Source organism: Verticillium alfalfae, genomic scaffold (genome assembly GCF_000150825.1).
Source record: "Verticillium alfalfae VaMs.102 supercont1.2 genomic scaffold, whole genome shotgun sequence".
NCBI lineage: Eukaryota > Fungi > Ascomycota > Sordariomycetes > Glomerellales > Plectosphaerellaceae > Verticillium > Verticillium alfalfae.
In genome coordinates, this window is record NW_003315037.1 from 2,200,997 (window position 1) to 2,228,502 (window position 27,506).

Genomic DNA, 27,506 nt, shown 5'->3' on the forward strand with positions numbered 1-27,506 from the left:
GTTTCACTACTACCAAGGCCATTTGGTACGCAAACCGTGTAGTTGTCAAGGGAATTGGCCATCCCTTATACCAGCGCCTTCCGACGGATTGCTCATGCTATGAAGCAGAGCAGCATAGCAACCAATTCCAATCGGGCCTGCGGCGTGCGTTTCCACTGCCTTCAAGATTGACTTGTTTGATCCCTCCTCATTGTTGCTGCTGACTTCGGTTTCCTCCCCAAGCTACCACGCCCGAAAGCACAGCACTCTCTCTGAATGGAGGACGAGACAGCTATAGGTCGCACCGTGGCGTCTCAGCAGGAGAACTAATTCCAAGGAGCACATTGACCACGGTATACGTGCGTCACGCACAACCTTTCATATCTCATATGAAATAGTACCAAGTAACCGAGCACGATGGAGCATCACCGAGGAACAGGCCGGTGCGGTGCGGGGGAGGAGACTTCTCATCACATTCCTCAGCAGACAGACCTGTATTGTGAGATGACTGGTCATACAGCTCGCGGTTTGCCGTCTCCAGCTCCAGTAGCACGCGAGGTTCCTTTCATCCAGAAAGGGCAGCCTTGATCGACACCACATCCAAGTTTTGTTTTCTTACTTGTCTTTCTGCCTTCTCTTGCGGACGTTGATGGCAGAACACTGCGCGGCACGATAAGACCAAACATGAAAGCCGCCACGTCTGGCCAACGCTTGAGGAGAGCCTTTGGTGTAATTGCGCTGGCACGAGACAAATAGGTTGTCCTCTTGAGCCAACGCATAATTCTGCAGCCTCTTGCCGCCCTCACAGCAGGCAGGTAGCCCAAACAACTACCCCTTTCAATACGACGTGGCGAATCAGTTCGGCATCGGGACCTGAGCCGCAGGCATGGACGAGCGCGCGCTTGATCTGCATTGCAGCACGCGCGCCTTGAAGTCTGGCTTTCCGATTCCCACCCATATTCCCTCCCCCCGGTTCAGGGGATCTGGCAGCCATGGTGTGTCGCAGATCCTTGAGCTGACTGTCAAGGTCTTTTTATTGGATGCTCAGGTTCGACAGCTGAGCATGATGGTCTCAAATAGTCTCAGTACTCATCGAAATCTTTACAATACGTCGTCTAATTACCAGGCTGTTGGCTAAAGACGTCTCTTTTTGGGGGGGGGGGGGGTTTGAGCTACGTAGGTGGAACATCTCGATATCACGTCTGGGCTCCAAGCGATCCGGACTATCACAGAATCCACCTGTCGGGCTGTTTGCGAACTGATCTCTCCCACATCGGCCACGCGGACAGAATGGCAAAATCCTTCCAACGTCTCGAACGGGACAAGGTATCCCCTACTGCCATGCGAGGGTGTTGACGAGTGTGTGGAGGGACGAAGAGAGCCTCTGCGGGTCTATGCAGCAATCCGCCTTGGCTGTACTCACATGGAGCCTGTCATCTAGAAGCACTGCTAGTACCCATACTTCTGCAGATGTCTGTGTGGCTAACACTCGTGAAATAAAGGGAGAAATGGAGACGGAGAGAATGTGCACGAGCCGACATTGGTCAATTAAAGGTGTCCCTTCACGAATAGAACAAAAACAGAGTGATGACTTGCCCCAACACAATATGCTCTCTACGAACACATACACAATCGAACTCGGGTGGTACCTACTGACTATAACACGCCGAGCTGCAGCAGCTTTGTCGAGATGGCCCTCTTCGGGGTCACCAAGTTCATCACGCTTTGCCCCTCCCCCTTTTCTACTACACTTCACTCTAGCTGTGAGACGGTGAACAAGAGGACAAGTGTTTGGGAGCTCCAGACGAGCACAAGCTGGCAAGTTTCTGACCCATCTTTCAAACAGCATAGTCTGACAAGAAAAGGCGGATCGTCCCCTTCTCCTTTCAACGAGAGACCGACGTTCCGGACAGAACGTCCTTCCCCACGGCCCCAGCGCCTTAGACCTCCAGCCGCAGGTCGAGTTCGAGCTCCGACGCCGAACCTGAACCTGGACCCAAGGACGACGTCGACGGCTGGCGCCTTCTGCTGATGAAACGAGCTGTTGGCACGACAGGTTGTCAACGCCATCGCTAGGATCGCACAGCCCTCTCTCGCTTACTGCAACACACACACACACATACATCCACGACCCCGAGCTGGACACTACAACAAAGATCATGGTCACGCCAGTCTGTTACCCAAACCAAGGAAGAAGATATAACCGTACCGGCCCGCCGTTCCCCGGGTCCTTCCTTGAGCGCGTCCAGCGATATCCCCTACCCACCCTCGCGTCAAACGTCCGGCCGCCGCCTCTCGACACAATGAACGAGCGAGAGGCAGACTCGGACACGACGCCGCCACGTAAGCGCATTGCTGTTGCTGTATGTTTCCGGTCCTGTCACGTCGGGAGCCGACTCGAGCACGTTCCCTTCGTCCACAGTCACGTCGAACTGACATGTCTCCTTGTCGCCTCGTAGTGCACGCGGTGCAGGAAGCGAAAGATCCGATGCAGCGGCGATCCGGGCGACGGCTTACCATGTCACAATTGCAAAAATGCCGGTGCCGAGCCGTGTCAATTTTTGAGGGTAAGAAACAGAGCTCATGCCACATCCCGACCCCTGGCCGTGCATAGTGAGAATTGAGAATGTCCATGTCAACTGAATACCACGGCAGGTTGCCTCACAAGAGACGACAATCATCCAGACCGATCGAGGGTTCGCGTATGATATAGATACGGCCAGGGCCTACCAAGTTCGAGGGATCATTCCGTCAGCCTTCCCGGCACAGTACCCTCCCGATTTGCAGGATGGTCTCAGCCGGTTTCCTTCGCCGTCAGCCAGCTACAACTCTACGGCGCGATACCAGGGCATTCCAAGCTGGACGTCGGCATACTGTGATGAAACTGCCGACTTCTCGAACATGGGCTACCACCCCTCTTACTACAGCCAGGACCCAGCGTACCTGTACAGGATGGCCTCGGTCACAGAACGAACCGAGCCAAGCAGCTTGTTATACGGAGATGTCGGCGCCAACTACAATTACGGGCAGCGTCCTGTAGCCAGCGGCGACTCGCCCAACTTTTCCCTCAGCAGTGTGGCGGCATCGTTGCCGAGTTCGAACGACAGTAGGTTACTTCCCACGCCGGTCAACAGAACCCTGGCCAGCTCTGGTGCGTCGATCTACCGCGCGGATGAGACATCACCTTACAGCTATAAGGCGCAGAACGGGACGGCAACGCTTTCTTCTCCTGTCGTCAGTCTTTCTGAGGACTCGGGGGGTTACCTCAGCTGCGAGAGCTCGCCAGCGCCAGCATATCAGGCCTCATCCGGGCCCCCCTCGGCCAGCGGCAGCGCCAGCAGCACAAGCAGCGCCAGCAATCGCATGTCCATGTCCATGTGCTGCGGTACGGACGGCTACTCAACCTCCTTCGTCCATCTTTCTTCAAATTCGGAGCTGCGGGCCCCCAGGTTCTGGAAAGGATTCCCCTCTATTAATTAGGGGACCACCTTTGGCCGGGAACGGGGGGAAGGCGGTTTTTTTCCAAGGGCAGGCGGAAAAGGGAACCGGAACAGCCCCCGCCGCCCAGCCCCCCCCACCGTTGGGCCCCCAAAGCCAATCCGGACACCCTTTCGGCCTTTTGGGCCGAGGTTATCCTGGGGCCCGGGCCTCCAGGACCCTGGGACCCCCGGGGGACCTGGGAAAAAAATTTGGGGAACTCCTGCAGAAGGGGGGGGGGGAAACTTGGGAGGGGCCGAGGGCACTGGGAAAGGCCGACGTAAAAGCCCCGGTTTCTTTTGGAGCCTTCCGGGCCCTAGGCCGCTCCCCTGCATTTCGCCTCTTCTCTTTCTCTTCTTTTCATTTACATGTCACTCTTCATTTGATCTTCTCTCATGCCTATCACACCCCTTCCACCCCCCCGTCCCCCGTCCCCTGTCCACCCCTTTCCCCCCCCCACGCCCCCTCCCTCAGCAGCAACCTTCCAGCCCTGACTGGAGAATTCCGTCACAGCCACATGCACATCCACAGGTACGAGAAGAGGATACACGACTGGAGGAGGGGTTTGACGTGAGGTGACGATAGGATTCATCTGTCGTGCGGCTGCGGGGTCTGCATCGCCCCCTGCAGTGCGTGAATGACGACGAGAACGATCATCTTCGGCTGCTGCTATGGTGTGTTGGAGCCCTCTGCCCATGTTGATGCCTCCCCCCTCTTCCTTCTCCTGTCGCCCTGTCTTGGTTTCCCCTCGGGTCTTTTCCGCTTGTACTGTGGGTGTCATGGGATGCATGCACATCTGGTGGCGGTGGCGGCTCATCCTGTCTACTCCCATCCGCTATGGTGCTTTGCTTGCCCTGCTTTGGGTTTGAAGAGAGGCGCAGGGCAGCTCACGGACTCGAGCTCTCCAGCATCTGGGTAACGGATCAAACACCACCCTGGTTTCCTCGCCTCTTTACCTCTCCTCCAGTACCCCTAGCGCCTCAACCGCCACTATCTTATTTCCATTCACCTCGTCAACTTCAAACACGAGATATCGAGAGCCTTGTCCTTCCCAACTGCAGCCTACACGGTTACAAGCGCCCTCCTGCCACTTAGCCACCTGGACCATTTTTTCTCGGGCCTGTCAGACTAGACGGGCGCCACTACCACACTCGATGCCCTTCCCAACGCGATGTGGCGTATATACACGCAGAGCGTCACGGCTGCAAGGGGCAGGATGTAAGGTTTGGTGAGCTGTCAGTCAGCCGGCAGTCATCATCCGTTCTCGACCGCGGGCGAGGCCCGGCTGGATACAGTGGTGCCTGTACACGTGGCTCAACGGCCCAGCAGCAGCCTCTTTCAGGTCCTCTTACCTGCGTGCGTGGGTGCCACGGCCCCGATGGCTCCCTCTCTGGAGCCGACGACTTCCCTCTTCCACCCCCCTTTCCATGCCCCCGCCCGAGAAAACCACGAAAGGGGGGGTGGGGGGGCATGAGAGAGACGAAGGGTGACACTTCCGACCTCCCACCTCCCCCTTGACTGTCACATACCTACCCAGGCTTGCCAGGTACTTACTTCTATGTGGTGGCGTGGCCCCCGCATGATGCCCAATACCCAGTCTCGGGTTCGATCGTCTCAGCTTGGCTCGCGGTACATCTCGTGGCTCGGGCCGCGACTGGACAAGGCCCTCATCCGAAGGAGGCCCCCATTTCGTCCTCCTCCTCCCCGCGCCACCACCAGGTCAGCCAGGCCAGGCTCGGTCAGCGGTCGTCGGTGCCTGATCTCCTCCTGCCGCGCCTTTTCTCCCGCTACGCCGTATTCTTATTCATCCCGTCAACCCATTGGTCCTTTTCACGACCTGTTGGTGTTCGACATGGCAACCGAGTTCGACTTCGTTCTCGGAAAGGGTGTGCCGCTGCGACTTGTCTGTTTACAGCAATCATCTTTCTCTCTGCTTTCCCTTCTCTTTCCCAGTCTTTCTCCTCTATCTGCTGTGTGCGTTTTCGTCGTTTCTCTTGTTGTTTGCAATGAAGCACATGAGGTGGGATGACCCAGGGCAAGGGAAAAGTCGTATTCTTCTCGTCTTGCGCATTTGTTGATCTCGCCTGCGTTGTCCTGTTCGCTTGTGTGGGGGAACAAGCATCCCATTTGTTTTGGCCTACTAATTACTGTGGCTCTCCGCCATGGCGAACCGGGGTGTCGGTGATGGGGTGACTTTTCGAAGCAAGCTGGCAATCTGGATGGGACTGGATTTCCTAGGATGTACAACGGAACGGACAAGGCGTCTTATTTACCTCGACTGTACGGGGTAGGACGGGTACCCAAAAAACAAACAAAGGAAAGACAAAATTGCGGAACAGACATCATGTCGCTGGTGGGGTCTTCTAGGTTCTTTATGCGAATATAGGATGGCGGAAGGGCAAACCGGGTGAGCATGCGGTGTTCGACCACCAGGTGCGAGGCAATGGGCTGAGAGGTAGACGAGCCTGTTGTCAACAGGGAGCACAAGTCAGTATCGCAAAATTCATAATCAACAGCACCAACAAGCAAGTTCGTCAGCGTCTCGAAATGCGCGAATCTTTTCATCATTCATGTGGTATCTTCCGCTCCCCTGCTTCTTTTTTCTCCTCTTTTACAGCTTTTGTGGCGTCTTTTCGTCCACCTCGCAGAACGCCTTGAAAGTGACAAACTCATCGTCCTCGCCACCCTCGGACTGCAGGACGAGTTCAGCGGTGGAGCCCACAAAGTAGACATGGCCCTCGCTGATCTTCTCAACCGTCGGGCCGACGGCGATGGTGCCGCGGCCAGAGGTGCAGATGATGATGCTCGGCCCATCGAGAGGCTCAAAGGTGGCCTTGGCGGCATCGCCCTTGAGAACGCTGCGGACGACGCTGAATTCGTCAATGGGCGGGTCGTACAAGGCGACGATGGACCCTGAGGAGTAGCCGGCGCGATTGAGCGTGGCGTACGGGTAGTCTTGGGGGGCCATCTTCTGGTCGTCAATGGGGGCGTAGTTGTAGGTGAGCATGTCCACGAGGGTCGAAACATCCTTGAACTTGGGTGTAAAGCCGGCGCGCACAACGTTGTCAGAGGCAGCCATGCACTCGATGATGTCGCCAGAAAGGTAGGCATGAATGTCGTCGGCCTGGAGGAACATGGCCTCGCCAGGGGACAGGGTGATGTAGTTCAAGAAGAAGAAGACAAAGAGACCAATATCATCCGGGAATTGGCTGTTGAGACGGGTGACGAGTTCGGCGAGGACGGAGCCAGGAGTGGAGGGCAGACCCGAAGCTGCAAAGGAAGATCCCTCGGACCGGGCGAGGGAGACAAGGTTGGCCGTTTCCTTCTTGATTTCCTCGGGTGTGGCGGACATGAGGGAGGCGAAGATGTGTTGGAGAGCCGTCTTGTTGCGGTCTTTGGCCTCCTGAGAGCTGTCTTCTTCCGAGCCCTTGACGGTGTCGATAAACTCATCCGCCTTGTGATTCTTGACGATGGCTTTCAACGGCGGCACAGACTCGAGGAAGTGGACTATCTCAGCGAGTGGTCTGAAGCCGCAGAGGCCCTCGAAGGGGGTGATGGCGATGGTCATCTCGGGCTTGTGGTTGTCATCGGGGTAGTTCTTGGAGTCGCGGGCGTGCAGTTGTTCGGCCAACTTCTTGTTGGGGTGGGCCTGGATCGAGAGGGCCTTGTTGATCGATAAGACTTTGAAGAGGAAGGGCAGCTTGTTGCCGTACTTAGCAGAGACGGTCGTCGACAGAAGCTGGGCATTGTCGGCACAAAGATCAACGAGCGAGCGACCGGACTTGACGTCTTTGGAAGGGTTGGAGGGATGTGTGCCCATCCAAAGCTGGAGTTTGGCCGTACAAGTTAGCGTCTATCGCTGCTCACTGGTCAAGGGGGGCGTGGGAGGGAGTCTGGCGCGAACCTCAGCGTAGGGCTGGTCAGACTTGACTTCGAAGCCATCGGCGGGCGTCGTGGCAGCGAAGCGCGCAGCAGCCGATTCAGAACCTGTTTTGCCCCATTCGTACGAATTGACGCCGCACTGGAGGCGGATCAGAGGGACCGGCAGCATGGTGGGGATAGACAGAGGATGTTGTGCGGGCGTGGGAACAAGATTGAAAGGGCAACGAGTGGGCAACAGCAATGAGAGAGACGAGAAATGAGGTATATAAAGTGGCTGCGATGCGCGAGTTTTGAATCCTCGAAAATGGAGGAATGGCGATTACGAGACAAGGCTCCTGTCTTTGAAGATGGTTTGGCGGGACACAGGCACCTCAAGACCCCGCGGCCGCGCTGTGAGCTCTCGTGGTGGGCGGCAGCAGGAGCGATTGACGTCAGGCAGGGGTCACCCTGGAGAGCTGCTGCCCCGCCTTCCACTGTGCTTGCTTCCCGAGTTGCCAGGAAATTGAGGCTTCCGTCACCCAACTTCGGGCCGGACTATGGCCCGCCGCACTGTGGCGGTTCATACAGTGAGGAGACCTCGACAGAGGAGACCTCGCCAGAGGACAGCGAGTGACTTGGTCCATGCGCTCATTCTCTGACGCGTCTAGGGGAGCCAACATGATCGGATCCATTGACCACTGAAGCGCGCGGCTCGTGTCCTCCACTTTCACCCTCAACCTCATCCGCAACCTCAGCACGTCCCGTCATCGACGCCGGGGGATCACCAGCTGAGACCATCTTGGCTGTAGAGGTGCATCAAGACATCAAGACATCAGGGCCGGGCGATTGCGTTCAAGGTTTTTCGTCGGTGGTCGTGTAAGTTTTTGGAGGCGGCGCACAATTTCATTCCTGCATTCGTCTACAGCGCACGGGATATGAACAATATGATTTCCTGGAACGCCCTCTTCATCCTTTCTTGATACCCACCCCCCCTACAATATCACGAGCAACTGGTCGCCTCGAATCTCCAGAGCATCTATCAGTCAGACAGCAGCCCCCGCCATATCAGGTCTTTTTCAGTGGCCGGCATTGACAAGCGAATCGCCAAAACGTGGTTGGACAGCCAGACCCCGCTTGTCATACCGTCACTGCATCTGCAGGTGCCACAGGAAGGAAAGTCGTACTTGCCCAGCGAGCAATCATACCAGCCGGAAAGCACTGGTGACGTTCAACCCTACGACTTCTCTTGACTTGTCTTCGGCCTTGGCCTGCTCGTGAGTTGTCCTTCTGCAACCCCTCGCTCAGCATCTTTCATGTCCTCTTGTGTTTCTCTCAACAAGTCATCACAAACTACCAGAGACCAACCCTTCCATCACATTTACACCCTCATCGTTTTCACACAGACACACGCGCACATACACACACACACACACACACACACACACACACACACGGTACGATGACTGACCCTAAGAAGCCTCCACGCGCAAACCCGCCGAAAGCCAAGGTAAAGGCTGGCCGAAGAGGCTCCCTAGTGAAGCAGCCCAAGCGCGCAAACTCATCACTGCCTCCAAGACCCTTGAGCGTAGCCGGCTCAGGTTCCTCGTCCACGCCCGGAATCGCACCTACGTTGCCGTTGCCTTCAGCCGCCGGCATCATGTCACAACGTCACAGGAGCGGCCGCGGCTCGAATCGCAACAATGGCGGTGGCCACGGTGAGGAGGTCCAGCTCTGGGAAATGGCCAAGCAGCAGATCCACGAGGTCGTTACCGGCGTCAACACGGAGAATGACAACTTGGCCGAACTGCTCAAGCTCGACGCCAAGACGGCAACCGCTACTAAGAATGGCGGCGGTCCCACCGGAGCAGACCTCGCAACAATGGAGCAACTCTGTCGGTCCGGTGTGAGGCTGTCGGAGACCAATTCGAACACCATTCGCGCTCTCATTGAACAGCTCACGCTTCTCAAAGCAGTCCAACAGGCCAACCACAAGGAAGCTACCGAGGCCCTGGCCGCGCCGACGGCGTCACGCACTGGCGGCTCGTCGCGGAACCGCGAGACGGCGAGCGCCGCCGCCGCCGCCGCCGCGGCGTCCTCCCTGTACGACTTTGACGGCGCGGGGGACTCACCGGTCCCTAGCCCCATCTCCAGTGGGCGAAAGTACGGGGACCGGTCGAGCAATCGAGACAGCGCGAGAGACAGCAACCGGGACAGCAATCGAGACAGCATCCCTCCCAAAGCCGATAGTGTTGAGCCGCAGGGATCCACGGGCAGTGGCACAGCCGGCTCATCTTCGGGGGTGCTGCCGGGGTCAACGACGGCTGGCAACGGGCCCCGCGGCAAGATCACCTTTTCCAAAGGTGACAAGGTGGCGTTCAAGCGCAAGAAGGAAGAGCCGCAACAAGGAGATCCGCCGTATGACTGGATACTCGGCGAAGTTGTCGGCGTCATTGGCGAAGGCAAGAGCCGGCGGTACAAGTGCCTGGACGTGGAGCCGGAGGACCCGGCCAAGGCCCAAAGAGTTTAAGACTTTTGCGTCCAACATGATCCCCATCCCGCTGGAGAACTCGCCAGGTCTGTCCAAGCTGGAGCCTCGGAAGATGGTTCTCGCCCTGTACCCGCAAACGACGGCGTTCTACGCGGCCAATGTCGAGAGTACGGAACCGGACGGTGTGACGGTGAATTTGAAGTTTCACGGGGAGAATGATTCGACGACGACGCATCAGGTCGAGAGGCGCTACGTGCTGGAGTATCGGCCATGAGTGTGATGAGCTGCATGATGAGCTGCATGGTGAGCTACATGGTGAGCTACATGGTGAGCTACATGGTGAGCTACATGGTGAGCCCACGGTGAACCGTGGACTACACGGTTGAGGATTCTAGCGGGGTGAGCAAGGTGTGATTATTTTGGATGCCAGCCGGGCGTACGACGGCAGCTTGCCCTGCGTCGTAGGCGTGTTCACTACGGTACTCATTGAATGCCACCAGCGTTTTGTTCAGCATGTGTGTGATTGTGCATGGTGGTCTCGCAGCAGAGTCTGATGCTCTAGTGCCCATGTCCCCCTGAAATGGGTAAGAGCGGTGTGCTCGGCTGGAGGTCGATCCAGATCTGTGGAGGACGCCGAGAAACGCTGTTGATAGTGCTGTGCACGGGCCCCGCGTACCTTGCAGATGGTCAGTGGTCTCTGCCGCTAAAGTATCCCATTGGCCCAAGGAGGCAGACAGACCCCGCGCAGCCCTCGCCGTGGCCCCTGACAGGTGTGCCTTAGGTACCTACTTCAGTATCTAGGTACCTACCTAGGTACCTGCAAAGGCGCCCACAGTCCCTCACCACGGTCCCTATGGGGCCCTCTTCAGCAGTTGCGCCCGCTAACAGAAAAGACGGGGTGGGGGGGCGCGAGGGGGGGCCACAAGGACGGGAAATGTCCACGCCCCCTTGCTTGACCCTGCAGACCCCTGACGCGAACCCAACTCGGGTGCTCAGAAGCAGATGGGAAGAGAAAGACGTTCCAAGTCCCGTCCCATCGCCAAAGTTTCGAAACACCCACACCACAACTTGGGATTCACCGCGCTGTCCATCGTCCGCTCCTCCACCCACACCCCATCAATCTCATTTCCCTCTCCTCCTCCTCCTCCTACACCTCTCCTCCTCCGCCCCTCTCCTCTTCAAGCAGCAGCTTTACGCGACCGGCAACCTAACCCGCCATCGCTTTTCGTCCCAAGTCTGATTGGAGCTGCCTCCTATCGATCGATCGTGACCGTATCCTCCCCTTCCTGGCCCTCTGGTCCCCGACGAAAGCTTCACGCTCGCCCAAGACAGCCCTATTCAAAGAACCCTCGTCGTCCCTCGCGACCGATCGCCCGACCCCGACATACAAACACTCATCGAGCCCAGTCGCCAACACCAACCAGACCACCCACAATGGGCGGCCAACTGTCCAAGATGATGGGCAAGATCTTCGGATCCAAGGAGATGCGCCTCCTCATGCTCGGTCTCGACGCTGCCGGCAAGACGACCATCCTCTACAAGCTCAAGCTCGGCCAGGACGTCACCACCATCCCCACCGTCGGCTTCAACGTCGAGACCGTCACCTACAAGAACGTCAAGTTTAACGTCTGGGACGTCGGCGGCCAGGACAAGATCCGGCCTCTGTGGAGGCACTATTTCAGCGGTACGTTCCCTAGATACCCCAACCCGATGTTTCTTCTCCTCAGTCATCTCTGCGGCCTACAGCGCGACTGCTGAGGGTAGAGCCGCGACCAACAACAACGTACATCTGTACTGACAAACTGCCCAGGTACCCAGGGTCTGATCTTCGTCATCGACTCATCCGACCGCGCGCGCATCGAGGAGGCCAGGTCCGAGCTGCACCGCATCATCAACGACCGCGAGATGAAGGACAGTCTTCTGCTCGTGTTTGCCAACAAGCAGGATATCAACGATGGTACGTTTGTGTCTTCCTTTGTTCTACCACGTTGAACACGACATGTGTCGGGCATCCGCTGACCGCCTTTTTTCCCTGCAGCCATGAAACCCCAAGAAGTCACCGAGGCGCTGCAGCTCTCCAAGCTCAAGGACAAGGTCTGGTACGTCGTGCCCAGCTGCGCCACCACCGGCGAGGGTCTGCTCGAGGGCCTCGCGTGGCTGTCGAACAATGTCAAGGCCCCGTCTACGCCTGCGAAGAAATAAGACCTTGTCGAAAACAGAGTCGCACGAAGAGTGCCAATGTCGGCCTGAGATTGTGTCTGTTTCAACCAAAAGTATGCCCGACACCTGCTATATCCTCTCACGACCGGACGGAACCGAACATACTTGACGACAGCGTAATCGACACGGAAGTGCAATCTACTGTCGGGCATTTTCTTGTTGCGACGATGCGGAGCAACTTGTGCCAGACTCAGGGTCAGCGCGAGGAGTTTTGGCAGCAGGGAGACGTGCGTTTGTCCCACGTCTGCGTCTCTGCAGCTGGCTACTGTCTGTATAGTGCAAGAATGGGTGAGGGCGGGCAAGAAGGAGACACTTGGCGCTCTTTTGTGGCGGTGGACGCGGACGGAAGTTGTTTGTCCCCTTTTCCTTTTATCCCACCTGGACCCTTTGGTTTTTTTTGGACCCTCAACCCTTTTTTTTTTTTCTGAAATACCCGAGCTTTTTATTCGCGTACTTAATATGAGGGGGCACAACAGGAGAGCATGTGTTGGGACGAAAAATAGAGAACAAGATTTTGGTGCTTACTGTTGCTGCTGCTGGCCGGTTTGATGTGTTCTTCCCTCGACGCTGGACGGCCTCGTGTCCTGGCATCTCTCAAGAGGACGGGGCTTGCATCATCGACTGATTCTGGAATGCAAAGTTCCGTCTGCTCGTTCCCTCCTTGAATTGAACACCTCGCTGTCAGGGGCAATGTCACATGGGCGATCAACGCGGGAGAAGGCTGCCGGCAGATGGTGGCCATGGTCAGATCCAGCTGGTCGACTGCACCTTTCATGTTTGCCGCAGGCAGTCGAGTTTGGCATCCTATATATCAAGAGTACAGCTCGTCCCTTGGTAGTGCTCAGACCGAAGGTCGGCCAACCACATATGCTGTTGGTTCTAAGCGTTACGCGGCCATTGTGATACCCTAAGGGCGGAGGGCACGACCATGTTCGTTTTCGCGGGGCGAAGCGAACGACCAAGGTGAGATTATGGGCCAAATTGGGGACGTCGAGGAGACACCGAGCGTGTGCTTACACCAGACTGCGTCTGCACTATGGCCAGCTTGCGTATGGCTGGTCTGTTGGGTATGCAAGGGCAGCTTCTGACACAAAGCCAGAATCAAGCCACACACAGTCTTGGCCTTGTGATAAGTTGTCCGACATGATGGTTCCGTCTTAGCGTCTTCACAAAATGAGCTCTTCTTGAAGGAACATGGTGACCGACAGTGGGGGGGAGGGAGGATTGTTGTACACGCCCATCATAGTCAACGCTGCCTACTCTCGTATACAAGCGGGTAAGTGATCAGGACACCCAGTAGTCTGACATTCTATCGCCTGTCTTGGATGACTTTCTCCACTCTCCTTCTCAAGACATACATTCTGTGTTATACACAAATAGATGTGGCATTGCCATAGTGGTGTAAGCGATTCGAGCAGTCGGGTGGTGCAGCCATTGTGATCTGACACCAATGGCAATGGTCCTTGCATGCGGCAGAGGCATTCGATCCGGTCGAACAGTTCATGCGTCGACGAAAATGTCATCCGAGAAGACTTCCATGGAGACGTAACTCTGGGCGCCACTCCGAAACCATAAATGTCATGAGGTCTTGGGCTCGTTACAATATATACAAAGCAAGATACGCATGTACCACCGCCCAAGGAAACGCTGCGCGTCCCAACGCAACAGTGCCCAAGCAGGAAGCCGCCCACACCATCCATGTCGCCAACGGTGACCTCGCTACATAGCTCGCTCTTCGGTCGTGGTTCCCATCCCGTGTCATACCATCGACCGCGGCGCAACACGCAGGCCTGGCCAGCCATGCGGCGCCGTCGTTCGACCGGCCATGGACCGCAAAGCAAACACGCACTCATGATTCACGTCCTTCGGAAAAAGCATTCGATCCCCGGAAACCCCACCGCCAGCAGGGCGGCGATCGACGCGGCAGCCACCATCGCAACAGAGCCCACGCCGGCCGTCTTCTCCGCCCCCGACGACGCGGCGACGGGGATGAGAGGTCTGTGCCACCCGCAGTGCGTCGTCGTCGCATACGTGGCGCACGAGTAGTACGTCGTCTGGCGGAGGCCGTGCTCGGCGAGGTCGGCCGTGGCCCGCGGGGTCGTGGCCGGGTCGGCGGGGACGAGGGCGTCGTAGTCGGGCGGGCCGGCGGGCGTTGCGGCGGGATTGATGAGGAGGTAGACCGGGGAGGGGATCGGTGTGCTTGTCGCTGAGGGCGAGGTGACTGTCGTCGTCATGGCGGTTGAGTTTGCGGCTGTTGGGAGGGCGGCTGTGAGATATGCGAGGAAGAGCATGGCGAAGATGCGCGAGAGACACCTTGGTTTCGCCATTGTGCAGTCGTCTTCTTCTTCGACTTCTTGTATGAAGGACGGTAGCAGGCTGGTTGCGTTTGACGGGTTGTGCGATCTCCAGGACCGTGGTGATTATCTTGAGGTAATGTCTCCAGGACAGCGTACGGAGGCAAGTATATACAGAACCGGTCGCATAGAAACACACTGCGACAAACAAAGAATGGAAAAGATCGGAGATGAAAGGCAACATGAAGCACAAGGGGCAGATGCTCCAGAAAGGCGAGGATGGGGTATATCACCAAGGCGCGGGTCTTCCGCCCCTTAACGCGTCAAAGAAGTGCCATCAAGTGCGCGTTCCATCCTGATGAGCTGAACTCCAAGCCCCTGAGAGATCAACTCTGACGATTGACAATCGTAAGGAGTCAGTCAGCCTGCTTTGCGTGTCTGCGTATGTCACCCTCGTTGTCACCCAGCTTGCTGTATCCACTTGCGCGACAAGGGAGTCATTCCTGTCACAACAAGCGCAGATTGGCGAACTTTCACTGGTGACAAAGTCAGTAAGCTTTTTGAATTTACGATGGTGTTGCACTAGAATTGACCTTCGGTTGGTGGTGACTATCAGCGACCTTTATGCAGGGGTCAGTAGTGGTCACAGCCGCGGGGCGACGATAGCCACTCAATCGACCCTATATTCGCAAACCGCCACAATTTGTTCGACTAGATCCAAACTGCAGTGAAAGGCTAGAATGACTCAAAGAGCTTGAATTCCTTCGATATCTTGATTATGAAGTAATGTATGGGTATCATCTTGCTGAGACTACTTCTGATGTCCACATGCGTAAACTCCTCCTTTCCCACAAGCTCTTGGACGTTCTTACTGTACACAGGGCCTAGACTAATGCATCCCGCATCGCGCTGGCTGCACGTCTTCCCTTTCCACTTTTAGCAGCGCTCTTGGACTGGACTGTCGCGGAGACTGACGTCCGCCCTTTCTGAGGCAGTTTACCCATCTTGGTAGGCATACTGACAGCGCGGGACTTGGCCTCCTTCTTGCGCTGCGCCTGGTTCTTCTTCCCCTTGAGGGCACCTTTCAAACTGCCCTTGGCACCAGCTTCATCCAAGCTCGCCTTTTCATGCTGCTCTGCCTTTCCCTGGGATTCTCGGTCTGACGACAGGGTAATGACCTGACTGCCTGGAGGTATCTGGAAGTCTGGCTTCTGACCATCAGCAGGCCGAGGCGTGTTCGAAAACAGTCGCTTCTTGGGCGTGCCTAGCAACGCTTCCTCGCCCTCATCTTCGTCATCGATGCGGCGCATAGCCTCCTCATACTCCTCATCCTTCAGTATCTTTCTAATCAAAATGGACTCTGCCGTCGTTCGGGCGGGGCTTTGCGTGCCATGCGAATTGTGGGACGCAGCGGTCGCCCAAATTTCACTGACGGAGGGCAGTGACAGACTCGGCGATGGCGTCTCAGATGCAATGTTTTTGCTTGGTGTCTTCAACAGGGCTTTTGCCTTTGGTGTGGAATCCGAGAAACCATGTTCCCCCTGTACTCCCGGTGGAGGTACCGCACCGGTAGCGGCGAGTGTCATATCGGCGGGGATGAGGTCGGTGCGCAAGCTTCCTGGCGGGCTGTTTAGGTCTTCGGTATGGTTGTCGCCTTGCTGAGATGGCTGGCCATCCTGGAGACCGTCCAAATCTTTGTAAGCATGGCGAGGTGAGGGAATGGTATCATGGTACTGCCTAGAGTTGTGGGATACTTCTTCAGATGCCGATGGTTGTTCTGCCGTGGATCCGATCTGTTGTGAGATGACCGGAGAAGAGCGTGTGCTCCGAGGTTGTGCATGTCGGTTTGCATCCTCCTCTTCATGATTCTGCTGCGTAGGACTAGCAGCATTCTCCAAAACAGCGGCACTGCTATCAGAACCTAAATCACCCTGCATACCGTCAGCCTCCACGGGCTGTTCCGCCGTAGTTGTCATCATTTGATCCTCATACCCGTTGACAAGTCTCTCGTCTCGATCTCTGCCTTCTTCGGACTGTGTCTCCCGCACGACACTGTCAGTCCAACCATCTTGCTTCTGGGTACCTGCAGCAAGTAGAATCTTAGGCTCGATCAGTTCGTTGAACTGCACATCACGATAGCCATCGTCAACCTCGTCTTCATCTTCGTCTTCGTCGATGTCAGGCGCCTCAAACTTGTCGTATATGCGCTTGCCGGTGCCTTGGTCATACGTCTTCTCGGGCTTGTCAAGCCCTCTGTCCCTCATGGCCAGAAGCAGTCGTAGATCGGCGCCGTCGTTACCCTGCGACCTTGACAACGACAGCTGTCACGTTGGAGAGCTGAGGTTGCCAATTTGTCTGCCCGGAAAGAAGCCACTGCTTCCAGGTGATTACCATGTACGGCTTTGCCTTCCCGGGAGCCAGGTCTTTCAGTGTGGACAAGTCTGCTGGGAGCGGTGGCAAGTCTTCGACATCAGGTACATGTCTATTTGCTTGGGCTTTCTGCGCTGGTGGAGCCTCTTCTTCGGGAGCGTCATCGTACTGGAGAATAATATCATCCTGCGTGAAGTCCCCTTCTGTGGCATATGATGCATCGTGACTGTCATCTCCAAGGAATTTCTCTGCTTCTTCCAGGCTTGCGAGTCATCCTCCTGGTAGAACTGAGAAGCATTCCGCTGAGGTCGCTTGCGCTTGCCCTTCTTCTGTGACGGATCGTACTGCTGCTGAGGATCCCACCGCTGCACAAAAGGGAATGGCGGTTCAGACAGCACGATGCCTTCGTCACAGCACTCAACAGCGCTGCAATTTATCTTCTGGCGCCAGGCGTCCGGGTCTTCCTCCTCGACTTCTTCGGTAGCCTGAACTACTGCTGCCGCCTGACTGCCCTCTGCGTCAGTAACGCGAGGGTTGATATGTGGTCGCACATCCTTCATCAACCTGGTGCGCAACTTCTCTTCGTCAGCTTTAGTCTTTGGGTTGCGGAGACCCAAAGCGCCAAACAGCATCCGACGCCCCGCATCGACATTCAACTTGGTGCGGCGACTTGCTGCCGACGAGGTCGCGTCCAAATGTTCGCTTGGCCCGTCTATGTTTTCAACAGCGCCTACCGGGGACGTTGAAGGACTTGTGATACCTGATAGATCTGCGGGTGCAGACTCGGGATACTTGTTCAACTTGAGCGGACTTGCCGATGGTACGGATGTGTCTACTTCCATCATATCAAGGAGTGCCTTTTTCCGTGCCAGAAACTCTGCTTCCTCCCGAGACTTGGAGGCATCAGGCGTGGAAGCGGCAGAAGGCTCATTGATGCTCAGTTCTGATTGATCTCTGGATGCCATTTTCTTGGCCAACCGTCGCCTGAGGTTTCTCTTTTGTGTCTTACGCATTCCACGTCCTGGCGGCACGAGCGGCTGGTCATCGTTCTCGACAACGGAGGAAGACGGTTGTGGTGCTGACACAGCGGCTTGTTTACTTGATAGGCTAATCGGAGCCTTGCTGGTCAGCTCTTCGGGCTCCGATTCGGAGCTAGAGTCATCGCTGCTACTGTCACTGCTGCTGCTGCTGCTGTCTTCCTCAGAAATTTCCGTAGCTAGCGTATCTTGCATAGGGTATCGGATGACAGTGTCATCATTCTCCGAGAGATCACCATCTGCGATTGTCGATACCGGTACGGCTTTGCGCGAGATAGCTGTCCTTTTGGAAGGACTGTGATCGGAGTCCTCTGAGTCCGAGGACGATGAGTCTGAGGAGTCAGATGAGGAGTCAGATGATGAGCTATCATCGTTGGCATCATCTGCATCAAAATCCGAGTCGTCGTCCGAATCTTCGTCCGAGTCGATAGCTAGTCTCTCTCGTGGTTTATTTCTTGTGTCCAGATCCGAGTCCGACTCAGAACTCGAGTCGGAGCTGGAGCTGGCACTCGATGAGCTGCTGATGGATGCCACATCGGGTGGACCAGGGTTCGACGGTCGTACAGGGCTCGATTGATCCTGTTGGAGATAAAGCTGGCGGTCCAGACGACGATATGCCTCCCAGGTGTCGTAGTGGCTTTCTATCAAGGCTTGAGAAATTTCTTCAACGGACTTTTCGGGAAAGGAGATACGCAAAGAGGCGATCCATGCCTGAACGGTCACTAGTTGTGGCTGTAGAGGGGACTCTGATATCTGCTGAACCTGGTGAGGCGGCAGTTGCACCTCATGGTCCTCATGGTCGCCCTCTACAGCGGCATGGTCCTCCTGAATGTCCCTGAGCTCGTCAAGTAAACTCGCCTCGTCATCTTCCATGACCGACTCGCTGTCAGAGCTTTCACTGCCGGACTGGAAGTCATCTGCTCCAAATTCGTCCTCAGCACCCTCCTCATCCCTAGTAATGTCCTTTGAGTCCTTGTCTTGTTCGGCGTGGAATCTGACATTCTTGGAGTGGCCCTTCATGGAACGATCATCTTTGTCATATTCTATGAGTAAAGGGGATCGGTCCGCGTCTTCGTCTGAACCGTCGGGAGGATTGGGGGCGGCAGCATCGTCATCGCTTTCCCATGTAAGTCGGGCTCGCTTTCGGGGCGGCAGTTCCACTTGTGGACGGTCGCGCGGGGTTCTGAGCCAAGGTCGGCCGAAAGCGAGGCCATCAACGAGATGTTTGCCGTCGAAGGAGACCTGGTGTCTCCCACTGAGACGGCGACGCTTGATGTCTTCGGTCAGGAGGGATCGGATACTGCGGACAAGAAGTAAGTAAGCCGTACACGTACACAGGTATGTGGAGGGGCCGTGGCACTTACATGACCTGATCGTCGTCCTTCAGGACCTTGGAGACTTGTTGAAAGTGCAGACACTCAAAAGGTTCGCCGTCAGTACCCCTTAGCTCAACGGCGTAGTCCTCGAGACCCCACTCGCCGCTCTCAAGGGGAATGGCCTCGTCGACTTGGGCAATCAGCTTTGCGATGGTCCAATCGGGGCCTGTGGGCACGTTCCACACGAGCTTGACCTCAGGGACGCCATGACGGCGGACGAGTAGTCGCAGACGGAGCTCTTTGTCGGACATGGTGGATGCGACAACGCCAACTGCGGGAAGAGCTTGCTTCACGTCATAAGTTGGAGTTCTGTCCCGGTAGCGACATGAACAAGGCTGTCATGGGCATGTAGAATAGGTCCCCTGCGGTCGATGTGGTAGGTGAAAATCAAGGTCGACGGTTGGCGGTTGGGTTGGCAGGTACGCACCTCAGGACACAAATGTGGAGTCCCAGCTGCTTTTTCCAGACAGTTGGACGCGTGGGGAAAGCACGATGCGTACAAGGGTAGTCGCGTTTGGTCCATGGCGGCAGTCAGAATCCCATTTCAATTGGTCTTGCAGCAGGTGCATTCTCATCTTGCATATGTCCCATCCCAGCCTTCCTCCACGAGGAGGTGGGATATTTTCTGCAGTACTTTTGACGCAAGATGTGACCCTGGGGATTTGCCCTTCTTGGTCCTCCCGAAATGTCAATTTCTTCTCGCCATAAGACGGCTCCGCTTCACGCCGTACGTCACCGTGCAAAACCGAGGTCCTGTTAAGCTTGTTTCATTGGTACAACCTCTCACTTGCCTGTCATGTGCAAGTCTATCAGGCCAAAGAAGGCGCCCCAAACGGGGCTGCCGCAAAACTCCATCAAAATGCTAAATGCTCCCAATCCAACTATGTTCCCTTTGACCTGAGGATCGCTCTCAAGAAGGCACCGTGCCCGAATCCAGCATGTGGCCCATCTTCTCGATCTGCCGATTGTTAGCGATGCTCTAGAGTACGACTGGGTCGGGAAAAGGCTACTGACCTTGGTCTTCAGGTATCCCTCCACCTCCTCGCTTTTGAACCCACCCTTGCCCTTCCAAGACAATGGCACCATGGCGACCCTCTCCCGCACCCTGACCTCTCGGTTCGGCCCTTCGACAGCGCGAATTTTGTCGGGGTTGTTCGTCAGCAATCGCACTTCGTCCTGGCCCAGATCAAGCAACATGGCCGTCGCCAAGCCGTAGCTGCGGGCGTCCGCGGGGTGCCGCAGCAGAAGGTTGGCCTCGACGGTATCGGAGCCTAGGTCCTGGAGGTTGTACGCCTTGAGCTTCTCGCCCAGGCCGATACCGCGACCCTCCTGTCGCAGGTAGATGATGATTCCGCCATTGTGGTTTCCCGGCAGACTCATCAGCCGCGCCGCCTCGTCGAGTTGCTCGCCGCAGTCGCAGCGCGCCGACCACGCCGTCTCGCCGGTGTAGCACTCGGAATGGATGCGCACGAGCGGAGGGCCCGTCGGCGCAGGCGGCGCCTCCTCCCCCTGCTCCTTGGATGCGGAGTCAGGCGTGGAGCCAGTGCCGCTGGCCATGCCGCTCGTTGTGCGACCGGGGAACAGGCGGCCCGTGTATGCGCCGGGACCATGCGGTCCATCTCGGTCTCGCCCGGCTGTACGGCGTCGAGTGAGGTGCTGCGGATCTGGCGCCCAAAAACAATGGCAAGATGTTCCTTGTTGTCGACATCGTTACTGTAGAGGTGAAGGAACATTTCGGTCCCGGCGACGGTCGGAATCCGCGCGCGCACAATGCATTGCACTTTGGGCAGTGTCTCGAGAAGGCGTGGCTTCTTGCTGCCGCAGCCTCCGGTAGGGATGGAACTGTCGACGGGCACTCCGCGCGGGGCGGCCTCGGTGGTGGGTGTCGCTGTACCTGGGGTCGCCGGGGGTGTGAAGGCGGGCGAAAGCAGCGAGGGCGGCGGTTGAGTGGTGAAGGCGGGGTCGTGAGGTCGTAGGGGCGTGGAAGCTAGACTGGGCAATTCGTCGACATCGGGCTCTTGGGAAGTTTGCGTCTTGTCATCGCTCTGGGGGGCCGGGCGCTCGAGGGCTTGTGTCCGAGGTGAGTAGAAGGATGGGAGATGGGGTGTGTCCTCGTGCCACTCATTCTGCGCAGCGCCGCTTTCGCTGGCGTTGCCGGCACCTGTTGATGAGTCGAAGGCGGGCATTTTTGGCGGGGTATTCGCCGAAATCGCTTGGACGTGATACAACAAGAAGGGGGAAACGTGTGTAGGACAGAGTGCGACGAAGGGTACTGGTAGCGTTTGACAATGGCTTGAGAGACAGCAGTTGTTTGCGAAATGGTGGTTGTTGAGAGGGAAAGAAGTCGTCAGCTAATGCCGGAGATGGATCGACATGTGGTGGTGTCCAGTCATGACTCCGCTTCCGCCCGACCACCGAGACACTGTTCAATTGATGATGGTGCGCGGCGTGTGGGGATGTTGCCGCCAACATGGGCAAAATTATGAAATGCTGACCGCTATTAATCAGCCAGCATCCGTCTCCCCAAGACCCCCTCCCCGCCTTTCTTCGCCGAGGTTCTCCTGGAGTGTCCGGCCGTCTTTCAGGGTTCTTCAAGGGGTTTTAGGCCCCCCCCCCCCCGGCAGCGTGCAGACGCACACATGTACAGCGCGCGGCAACTTGGACGAGCCCCCCGCCCCTCCATCTTCCGTGGATTGAGCCGAGTGCAGGCGCGCGCCGGTTACGGCGATTCCTCGTGATCAATGCCGACGTCTGGCCCCAGTGTCGGCCGCTGGATGTACCCACGGGCGTGTCGTGTTTCTTTCGCTACAACATGCAGCAGAAAGGCACCTGATGATGACCAAGCCAGCAAAGCGACTTCCATCCACTTGTGTTCCTCGGCGACACCAACCTGACACCACCTACCTTAGGTAGGTACCTAAGGTTAAGGTACGTAGGTATGTACGTTGTTAGCAGCCAGGAAACAGCTTGATGAGGCCCTGCCACGAGGCAGCAAAGAGTCACAATTTTCCATGTTTCAATCGTCTCCGGCAGCAGTCGACGCGATTCGGCCAGCGCAGCTGAGTGCTGTCCAGATTGGGGCCATCGTTGCCACTGGCGATGCCAACGCGCTCCCATCGCCACCAATTCATTGGCCACGAGCCACCCACACTGTGACTGCATCCCCATCTGGGCACCTCTCTCGTGCCCGTTTCACAGCAGAGCCACGAGTTGCTCTGCCCATGAGAGGCCATGCCTGTCGTTGCCTGAAGAATTGTTTTGTTTACTTCCCTGCAAATGCATAAGTGGCCAGCCGCCGATTGCCCTGAGATGAGGACTGTGAAGTGAAGCGTGCATCAACATCTCCCCTCTCCGCCTCTCCAGACCAAAACATCCAGGTTACGTGCCCAAGAAATTCCTCATAAAGGACGCCGTTCCTGCTGCTGTCATCCATCTTGAACTCTCTCTGCATGTACAACCAGTTTTCAGCTCATCCATTCCGTCGTTCTTCATTACAGCTCCCGAGCTTGAGCTTTCCAGTGGTGTCTTCATTCTTTGGGCATCATCCGCAGCCAGTCCCTTTTTTTATTTTATTCCCAACTTGAGGCGTATAATCTTTTGCATTTTTGTATTTTGCATCATCGATCGACCCACTGACTTGATCTTGACCCTCTCCATCTACTTCTCCTCCCCAACCGTCTTTACATCATGGACACCCAAATGCCCACCCCTATCGCCTGGCTGCTACCCGCGAACAACAACCGTTGGGCAGCTCAAGCAACACACATGGTCGGCAACAGCGCGAGACGCATCCACCTCGACCGAGCCCTCGACGACATGGTCCTCGTCGGGGAACACCAAGACGCCAATATCATCACCGTCGAAGAAGACGACGACGACAACTCGGCATCCGACAAGGAGAACGAAACGGTGCTCACGCCCAAGCGTCCCAACGCAGCCCTCGCCCTGACTTTTGACCACCGGCCCAAGGGCCTCCACGGCTTCGTCATCGGCACCGACCCCCGCACCTGCGACATAGTGCTGCCCAAGCTTCGCGGCATCAGCCGCCGCCACTGCCACATCACCTTTGACGCCGAGAAGCGCCTCGTCGTGCGCGACACGTCCAAGCACGGCACCGCCGTCTGGTACGACGGCCACAGCAACGGCTACCGCCGCCGCACCTGCTGGCCCCTGAGCAGCGGCTTCTCTTACGGCTTCCCGGCCATGGTGCGGACCATTGTCATCGACATCCAGAGGGTGCGCTTCCAGGTCGTCGTCAACGAGTGCCTGCCGCGCATGGACGCCTACGAGGACCTCGTCGCGGGCTTCCTCTCCTCCGTGGCGGCGGCGAGGGCGGCGGCGCCGGCTCGGGAGCCGCCGCGCGGGGAGAACTCGCTCGTCCCCGCGCCGCTGCGCGTGCAGCGTCCCGTCTTTGTCAAGTACACCGTCGAGTCTGGCGACGACAAGCAGCCGGACACATATCTCTGGAACAGCGCGAGGCCGTGGGAGCCGATGGTCAAGGTCGACGCGTGACGGGACTGCGGCGTATGGGGTTGGTTCTCATCTGGCATGAGTAGTTACCTTGGTTGTATGATAAGCAGGATGGACACATTCGTTGGACATCGGAGCAGAGCATTCGTTCAGCCACCTCTCGTTTCCGTCATGCTTTCGTTCGTTGGGCGCGGCAGTCTCTACCGACATTAGCATAGGATACCCAGCCGTACTGGAATACTCGTTGTTCGTCATGTCCTCTGCATCTCGTGCCATGGCTGGAGAGAGCGGTGTGCCAGGTCAGGCCAATAGTCGCAACGCTTCACGCCGGGAAGAGTGGCAAGCGGTATATCCATGGAATTCGTTCCCATCTCTAACCGCCATAAAAGCCTTCCAATCCCTCTCCCGTCGTCGTCGGTATGTACGTACACAGCCTCGTCGCAGCAGCTGCCCGGGCTCTTTGTCCTGCACCAATCCACCCAGCACTTAGTTGCTCCTCGCGCCGTCCTTGCTCGCCCGCAGCTCGTCCATCTTGGCAACGCGCTTCTTGAACTCCTCGTACTGGCACTTTTCGTAGCCGTGGCGCTCGTCCTATTTCCCCACGTCAGCACTGCCCTTGTGTTTCTCTCTCCCGATATGGGGGCTAGCCCGGAGAGGGGCAGGAGGGTGGGACGCACCGAGCACTTCCAGGGCAAGTACCACGTCTCGGTACGGCATCGGTTGAGGGGGATCAGCAGGTGGGCGCAGCTGTCTCTGTAGGCGAGGGGGAGGCGGGCCTCGCGCATCTCCTCGCGCGTCGCAGGGCCTGGGAAGGGAAGGGCAATGGTCAGTCTGGGCGGCACGTTTTGCTGCCGATCTGCGGCGAGCAAGAAGGACGGGAGAGAGGAGGGGAGAGCGGTATACCTTTTGGCGCATTGTCGGAACCCATCGTGAATGCAATTGAGGTGGTGGGATCCCAATTGAAGTGGTGATTGTGCTTCGAGACGTCGTCGATCACGGTCGTCGGGAGCGAGAGACGTTCAAACAGACGGAGCAGTTTCGAGGTCTGAGCTTCGCTGGTGACTAAGCAATGCAGTAACCAGTAATTCGCGGGTCCGCATTGGCTGGATTGGAGTCACGTGCCCATGTCATGTCGCTGGCTCAACCCATACCCAAAACTTGAGCCCGCGACTGTGCATGGACACAATAAACATGAGCCGCGGTCCTTGCGATTTGGCCGTTCATCTTGGTTCAACTCGGAAGCAACTAGTTTGCGCGTGACTTCTTGTAGTCACGCGGTTTAACAATGAAACATGACTACTCTTCTCTCCGGGACCTCAGCAGAGGGATTAGCGCGATATGCCTAAGGTAAGGTAGGTATGCTGTGAGTGTGGATGGTCTGCTAAACAAAATGCCCGATACATCGAAAACTATTGACCCTGCGCCTAATCAAGGTGTTCTGAAATGAAAAACCTTTTACTTGGAAATAGCTACAGTACGCAAGCACCCCCTGTCCGAACCACAAGTAGGCTGCTGCGGAAAAAGCTTGGTCTGCCAGTCTAGTGAGCAAGCACTTTGACCTACCCGCGAGTGCCTGAAGGCGGCTCGACTATTTTTCTTCTGGTAAACACGTATCGTCTCCAATGTTACGATGCGATCCCGGCTCGCAGCTTTTGGACCTAAATTTGCCACGACTGGGTAGAACGCCTTGAGACATGATTGAGTGGTGGGTTGACTCAAGCCTGGAGCCCTAGCCCCCAAGATATCTTGTCCGTTCCGAGAGACAGTGGTGTGCTCTCAAACTCGCTACCATACTTCAAGGATGTCAAACCCTTTCCAAAATTCTCTCGCGCGCGAGCAAGGTGCACGATATGATGTCAGTGCGATTCGTGTTTTGGAAACCTCCTCCCGCGCTGATGCCTTGAACAGCGAGAAGGGGCGCAGTAGCTGCCACGGATTTGCAACAGACGACGTTCGGATATATATGCTGGATACAACGCTATGCACATGACGATGACGGAATGGCGAACAAATTCCTGACAAAGTCAAGGGCCAACACGAGCGCTGAGACTCTCAGGCCACGGCAGCCCAATCGCCAATCCTGCAGCGGAGAGGCCGCCGCCCGACTGCCCTGCTGCGTTATTGCAGCTCATCCAGCTGTTCGATGTACGACTCATGGTGGCCAGGGAATGTCCTTACCGTTGTATTCATGTCACATTCGCGTTACGCAACAGTCAGCACTGTAAGGAGAGGAGAGGTGACGATTGGCGGTCTCGGCGGGCGATCGCTGCTGCTACTTATCCTCCCAGATGAAATACATGAGCCAACGAGAGGGGGAAGAGAGAAACAAGACCTGCACTACGGCTCGTGCGGAGTGCCGGTGGACGTTGTGTCTCCGAATGACGAGTGCCGAGAGTGCCGAGACTACGGAGGCCGCCTAGCCTCTTGGCCTTTGACAGCCTCATTCCGCCGCCTCTTCATCGTCCGCTCTTGCGATTCATGCTCGAGTCTACGAGATTCTCGGAAAAGAGGAAGAGGAGCCTTCTTTTTTCTTGGATCATCGACGACTTTATTGATGCTTTCCACATCTTTAGCTAGGATCATCTCAAGAGCAAGAATGGGAAGGAACATTGGGTCGACGGAGAGAGCAAGTCACCATTCTGTCATGACTCCATATAGGTCACCGGCAACGCACACGGCTCAGCACACATGCGCATTCGATCGCCTTTCCTTCACGCTTCTCCTGCAGCCGTTCGGCCCTTGGCTTCTTGCAGACCCCCTATTGCAATTCTTGGCCTGCGTAGCCAGGTCATGTTAGCGAAGCCATACCACGGTAGTGACTCCACTGGCCAACTGATCCCGACTCCTATCCACCTTCGTCACAACTGACGTCGTTGCTCGACGGATACGCCGTTCCCACTTGACTCTGCGTCGAATATGGTGGAATGGACTCCGGGGAAACGTCCATCAGAGATAAGCTTACGCATGAACTAGGGGAACCCTTCAAGTCCCCCGCACGCTATTAGCAATGATAACTCGGTGATGCTGCTTGATATAAGATGGCTTCGTCTCGATTCTCTTGACTTCTTGCCTCGACAGCAAATCTACTTTTCCCATCCCTCGGCAAGTCAAGGTTTCGCCTTGAGCCCCTGAGCTTCCCTTTCGTCAGATCACGTACTTTCAACATTGAAGAGAACACAGCCAGCCCGACGCCTTGGCTGCACACGTCGCCAAACGGAAGGAGAAAGGAAGCACGATATGGCGGATCACGACCGCTATAATGATAGCGCCTATGCGGAGGGCCGCCGCAACGATCTTGCCGCCGCTGACGGCATGCGTTCCCAGAATCATGGAATAGCAGATACCCCCAGAAACCCTAACGCAGGCGTTATGGGTCACGAGAAGGCTCCTGCCGGCAGCGATCCATCTCTGCCAAGCTACAACAATAGCCGCGACTCCTGGCAGGCAGCTGAGGAGAGGAAGGCAAGTCTCGGCGTCGACGGCGGCCAAGCTCAGAACATCTTCAGCTCTGGGGAGAAGAACTACCGTACTGTTGGACGTTGGATGGCCGGCATCATTTTGATCACAAATCAAGTCGGAATCGGCATTCTGTCACTCCCCCGGTACCCTCCAAACTCTTGGCATTGTCCCTGGCGTCATTGCCATCGTCGGCATTGGCCTCCTCTCGACTTACACGGCCTATGAACTTCTGCAGCTGTACCGCAGGTATCCCGCACTGCGTAAACATTGTCGACATGTGCAAGGTTGTTGGCGGCAAACCTCTCGAAATTCTGGGTGGCATCGCTATGATCATCAACATCTGCTTTACGTGCACATCTGCTACCGTCACCGTTTCAATTGCGCTTAACACCATGTCGGAGCATGCGATCTGTACGGCTGGCTTCATGGGCGTTACGGTCGTTGCCTTCTGGCTTCTTTGTCTACCGAGAACTTT

At 56.6% G+C, this 27,506-nt stretch overlaps 10 protein-coding genes across 10 annotated transcripts in view; 5 read left to right on the forward strand and 5 right to left on the reverse strand.

The window, feature by feature from the left end:
- Positions 1–2,282: 2,282 nt before the first annotated feature.
- On the forward strand, positions 2,283–3,459 carry VDBG_02139 (conserved hypothetical protein; the record flags this gene model as incomplete). Its single annotated transcript, XM_003007905.1, has 3 exons — positions 2,283–2,342; positions 2,439–2,546; positions 2,635–3,459. The coding sequence occupies 3 exons, from the start codon at positions 2,283–2,285 to the stop codon at positions 3,457–3,459; spliced, it is 993 nt and encodes a 330-aa protein (XP_003007951.1).
- Positions 3,460–6,067: 2,608 nt separating this feature from the next.
- Positions 6,068–7,507, reverse strand: VDBG_02140 (mannose-6-phosphate isomerase; the record flags this gene model as incomplete). Its single annotated transcript, XM_003007906.1, has 2 exons — positions 6,068–7,282; positions 7,361–7,507. The coding sequence occupies 2 exons, from the start codon at positions 7,505–7,507 to the stop codon at positions 6,068–6,070; spliced, it is 1,362 nt and encodes a 453-aa protein (XP_003007952.1).
- Positions 7,508–8,776: 1,269 nt separating this feature from the next.
- On the forward strand, positions 8,777–9,844 carry VDBG_02141 (conserved hypothetical protein; the record flags this gene model as incomplete). Its single annotated transcript, XM_003007907.1, has 1 exon — positions 8,777–9,844. The coding sequence occupies one exon, from the start codon at positions 8,777–8,779 to the stop codon at positions 9,842–9,844; it is 1,068 nt and encodes a 355-aa protein (XP_003007953.1).
- Positions 9,845–11,239: 1,395 nt separating this feature from the next.
- VDBG_02142 (ADP-ribosylation factor 6) lies at positions 11,240–12,007 on the forward strand (the record flags this gene model as incomplete). The annotated part of the gene is made up of 3 exons (XM_003007908.1): positions 11,240–11,489; positions 11,616–11,762; positions 11,844–12,007. 3 exons carry the CDS (start codon positions 11,240–11,242, stop codon positions 12,005–12,007), a joined length of 561 nt encoding a protein of 186 aa, XP_003007954.1.
- Positions 12,008–13,881: 1,874 nt separating this feature from the next.
- On the reverse strand, positions 13,882–14,352 carry VDBG_02143 (predicted protein; the record flags this gene model as incomplete). Its single annotated transcript, XM_003007909.1, has 1 exon — positions 13,882–14,352. One exon carries the CDS (start codon positions 14,350–14,352, stop codon positions 13,882–13,884), a length of 471 nt encoding a protein of 156 aa, XP_003007955.1.
- Positions 14,353–15,061: 709 nt separating this feature from the next.
- VDBG_02144 (conserved hypothetical protein) lies at positions 15,062–19,353 on the reverse strand (the record flags this gene model as incomplete). The annotated part of the gene is made up of 3 exons (XM_003007910.1): positions 15,062–16,626; positions 16,798–19,026; positions 19,091–19,353. The coding sequence occupies 3 exons, from the start codon at positions 19,351–19,353 to the stop codon at positions 15,204–15,206; spliced, it is 3,915 nt and encodes a 1,304-aa protein (XP_003007956.1).
- Positions 19,354–19,860: 507 nt separating this feature from the next.
- VDBG_02145 (GTP cyclohydrolase-2) lies at positions 19,861–21,288 on the reverse strand (the record flags this gene model as incomplete). Its single annotated transcript, XM_003007911.1, has 3 exons — positions 19,861–20,060; positions 20,117–20,736; positions 20,817–21,288. 3 exons carry the CDS (start codon positions 21,286–21,288, stop codon positions 20,013–20,015), a joined length of 1,140 nt encoding a protein of 379 aa, XP_003007957.1.
- Positions 21,289–22,867: 1,579 nt separating this feature from the next.
- VDBG_02146 (conserved hypothetical protein) lies at positions 22,868–23,614 on the forward strand (the record flags this gene model as incomplete). Its single annotated transcript, XM_003007912.1, has 1 exon — positions 22,868–23,614. The coding sequence occupies one exon, from the start codon at positions 22,868–22,870 to the stop codon at positions 23,612–23,614; it is 747 nt and encodes a 248-aa protein (XP_003007958.1).
- A 444-nt stretch (positions 23,615–24,058) lies between these two features.
- Positions 24,059–24,500, reverse strand: VDBG_02147 (NADH-ubiquinone oxidoreductase B18 subunit family protein; the record flags this gene model as incomplete). The annotated part of the gene is made up of 3 exons (XM_003007913.1): positions 24,059–24,163; positions 24,250–24,377; positions 24,476–24,500. 3 exons carry the CDS (start codon positions 24,498–24,500, stop codon positions 24,059–24,061), a joined length of 258 nt encoding a protein of 85 aa, XP_003007959.1.
- A 2,309-nt stretch (positions 24,501–26,809) lies between these two features.
- The window catches only part of VDBG_02148 (amino acid transporter), a gene marked incomplete at both ends in the record, with an annotated part of 1,638 nt that continues 941 nt past the window's right edge, over positions 26,810–27,506 (forward strand). The window contains 2 exons of the mRNA XM_003007914.1: positions 26,810–27,174; positions 27,267–27,442. Coding sequence (XP_003007960.1) covers positions 26,810–27,174; positions 27,267–27,442 — 541 coding nt within the window. The remainder of the gene's footprint in view (positions 27,175–27,266; positions 27,443–27,506) is intronic.